The 1,916-nt window shown below is 63.2% G+C and overlaps 1 protein-coding gene across 1 annotated transcript in view; it reads left to right on the top strand.

The window, feature by feature from the left end:
- The window catches only part of BCAR1 (breast cancer anti-estrogen resistance 1), a gene marked incomplete at both ends in the record, with an annotated part of 3,285 nt that extends 1,376 nt beyond the window's left edge, over window positions 1-1,909 (top strand). The window contains 3 exons of the mRNA XM_010141660.1: window positions 1-745; window positions 979-1,068; window positions 1,421-1,909. Of these exons, the coding sequence (XP_010139962.1) occupies window positions 1-745; window positions 979-1,068; window positions 1,421-1,909 (1,324 nt within the window). The remainder of the gene's footprint in view (window positions 746-978; window positions 1,069-1,420) is intronic.
- Window positions 1,910-1,916: the final 7 nt, after the last annotated feature.

Here is a 1,916-nt window from a genome sequence, read left to right as displayed (position 1 = left end):
CTCGGCCCCCAGCACAGCCAGCCCCCGCAGCAACATCTCCACTTCCTCGCTGGATGTGGTGCCTGTGAAGGAGCCAGCCAAGGGAGCCGGCAAGGAGTTCTCCTTGGACTTGGACGCCGCCATGGGGATGCTGGCCAAGCTCCAGAATGGCATCAGCGGCGCTGTCTCCTACCTCATGTCCTTTATAGGTGCCAACTGGCGCAGCCCTGAGCACATGGAGGCCAACGCCACCAGCATCCGTGGGGCAGCTGAGGGTGTCCAGATGGCCCTCCGGGACCTGCTGGAGTTTGCCCGGGGGGCAGTGGGCAACGCCGCCCAGGCTTCTGACCGTTCCCTCTACACCAAGCTCAGCAAGCAGCTGCAGAAGATGGAGGAGGTCTACCAGGCCCTGGCGCGGCACGGCCAAGCACTGGATGCTTGCCACTGGTCCCCGAGTGCCCTGGCTGGTGGCAAGCTGGGCACAGATGACTTGGAGCACTTCGTCATGCACTCGCGCGGCATCCCTGATGACACCAAGCAGCTGGCCTCTTTCCTGCATGGCAATGCCTCCCTCCTCTTCAAACGGACAAAGCCGGTGGCGGAGAGCGGCAGCCATGGGCCCCCTCCCCCCTCTGACAAGGCCAGTAGCATCCAGTCACGGCCCCTGCCCTCTCCACCCAAGCTGCTGGCTCAGGAGTCGCCCGATGGGCCCTACGAGAACAGCGAGAGTGGCTGGATGGAGGATTATGACTACGTCCACCTCCAGGTGGGCGCAGGGCAGGGGCGCTGCTCCCCAGGGGTGGGTCTTGTGTCGGTGGCTCCCTGGCAAAGGGGCATCGGGCAGCTCTGCCTGCGATGGTGCTTCTGTCGCTCACAGCTTGCTTTTATCTTCTGGGTTGAGGACCAAGGGGGCCAGTGGTGTCCCAGGGTAGGCGAGGGCTCGCTCCTGGCAAGGCTAATGTTGCTGACTCCCGTGTCACACCCCTTCCTTCCCTGCAGGGCAAGGAGGAGTTTGAGAAGACCCAGAAGGAGCTGCTGGAGAAAGGCAACATCATCCGGCAGAGCAAGGACCAGCTGGAGCACCAGCAGGTAACGGTTCGGGGCAGATGGGTGCTGCTGGGCACAGCTTAGGAGGTGGGCAGCAGGTTTTGGCTCCTGCTCCCCTTGTCCCCCTAGCCACCAGTCCGGACCATGTCACCCTGTTGTGTGGCTGTTCCTGTGGTGGATTCTGGCTCACCTCCCATGGCAGCGCTCTGCCGGGGAGAGGGGCATCAGCGCCTTCCTCCTGGAGAGGAGTCTGGCACAGCTGTCCTGGTGCTGCCGCTGTCCCTTGCTGTGTCACCCAGGGCCAGCGGCCACAGCCATCTGTGCTGGTAGCTGCAGGGAGGGGAGAGGGTGCCGGCTCAGGGGCTGTCCTGCCTCATGCCTGTCCTTCCTGCAGCTGAAGCAGTTCGAGCGGCTCGAGCAGGAGGTGACGCGCCCCATTGACAATGACCTGTCCAACTGGAGCCCCCCCCAGCACTATAGCCCGGCACGGGGTGGCGGAGCCCTGTGTCCCACTGACCGCCAGCTCCTCCTCTTCTACCTGGAGCAGTGCGAGGCCAACCTCACCACGCTCACCAATGCTGTTGACGCCTTCTTCACTGCTGTCAGCACCAACCAACCCCCCAAGATCTTCGTGGCCCACAGCAAATTTGTCATCCTCAGCGCCCACAGGCTCGTCTTCATCGGGGACGCGCTGTCCCGCCAGGCCAAGGCCCAGGACATCCAGCACAAGGTGATGCACTACAGCAACCTCCTCTGCGAGATGCTCAAGGAGATCGTGGTGACCACCAAGGCAGCTGCTCTCCACTACCCTTCTCCTGCTGCCTCCAAGGACATGGTGGAGCGTGTTAAGGACCTTGCCAACAGCACGCAGCAGTTCAGGATGGTGCTTG

Source organism: Buceros rhinoceros, unplaced genomic scaffold, assembly GCF_000710305.1.
Source record: "Buceros rhinoceros silvestris isolate BGI_N320 unplaced genomic scaffold, ASM71030v1 scaffold32388, whole genome shotgun sequence".
Classification (NCBI taxonomy): Eukaryota; Metazoa; Chordata; class Aves; order Bucerotiformes; family Bucerotidae; genus Buceros; species Buceros rhinoceros.
This window is presented reverse-complemented; position numbering and strand designations above follow the sequence as displayed.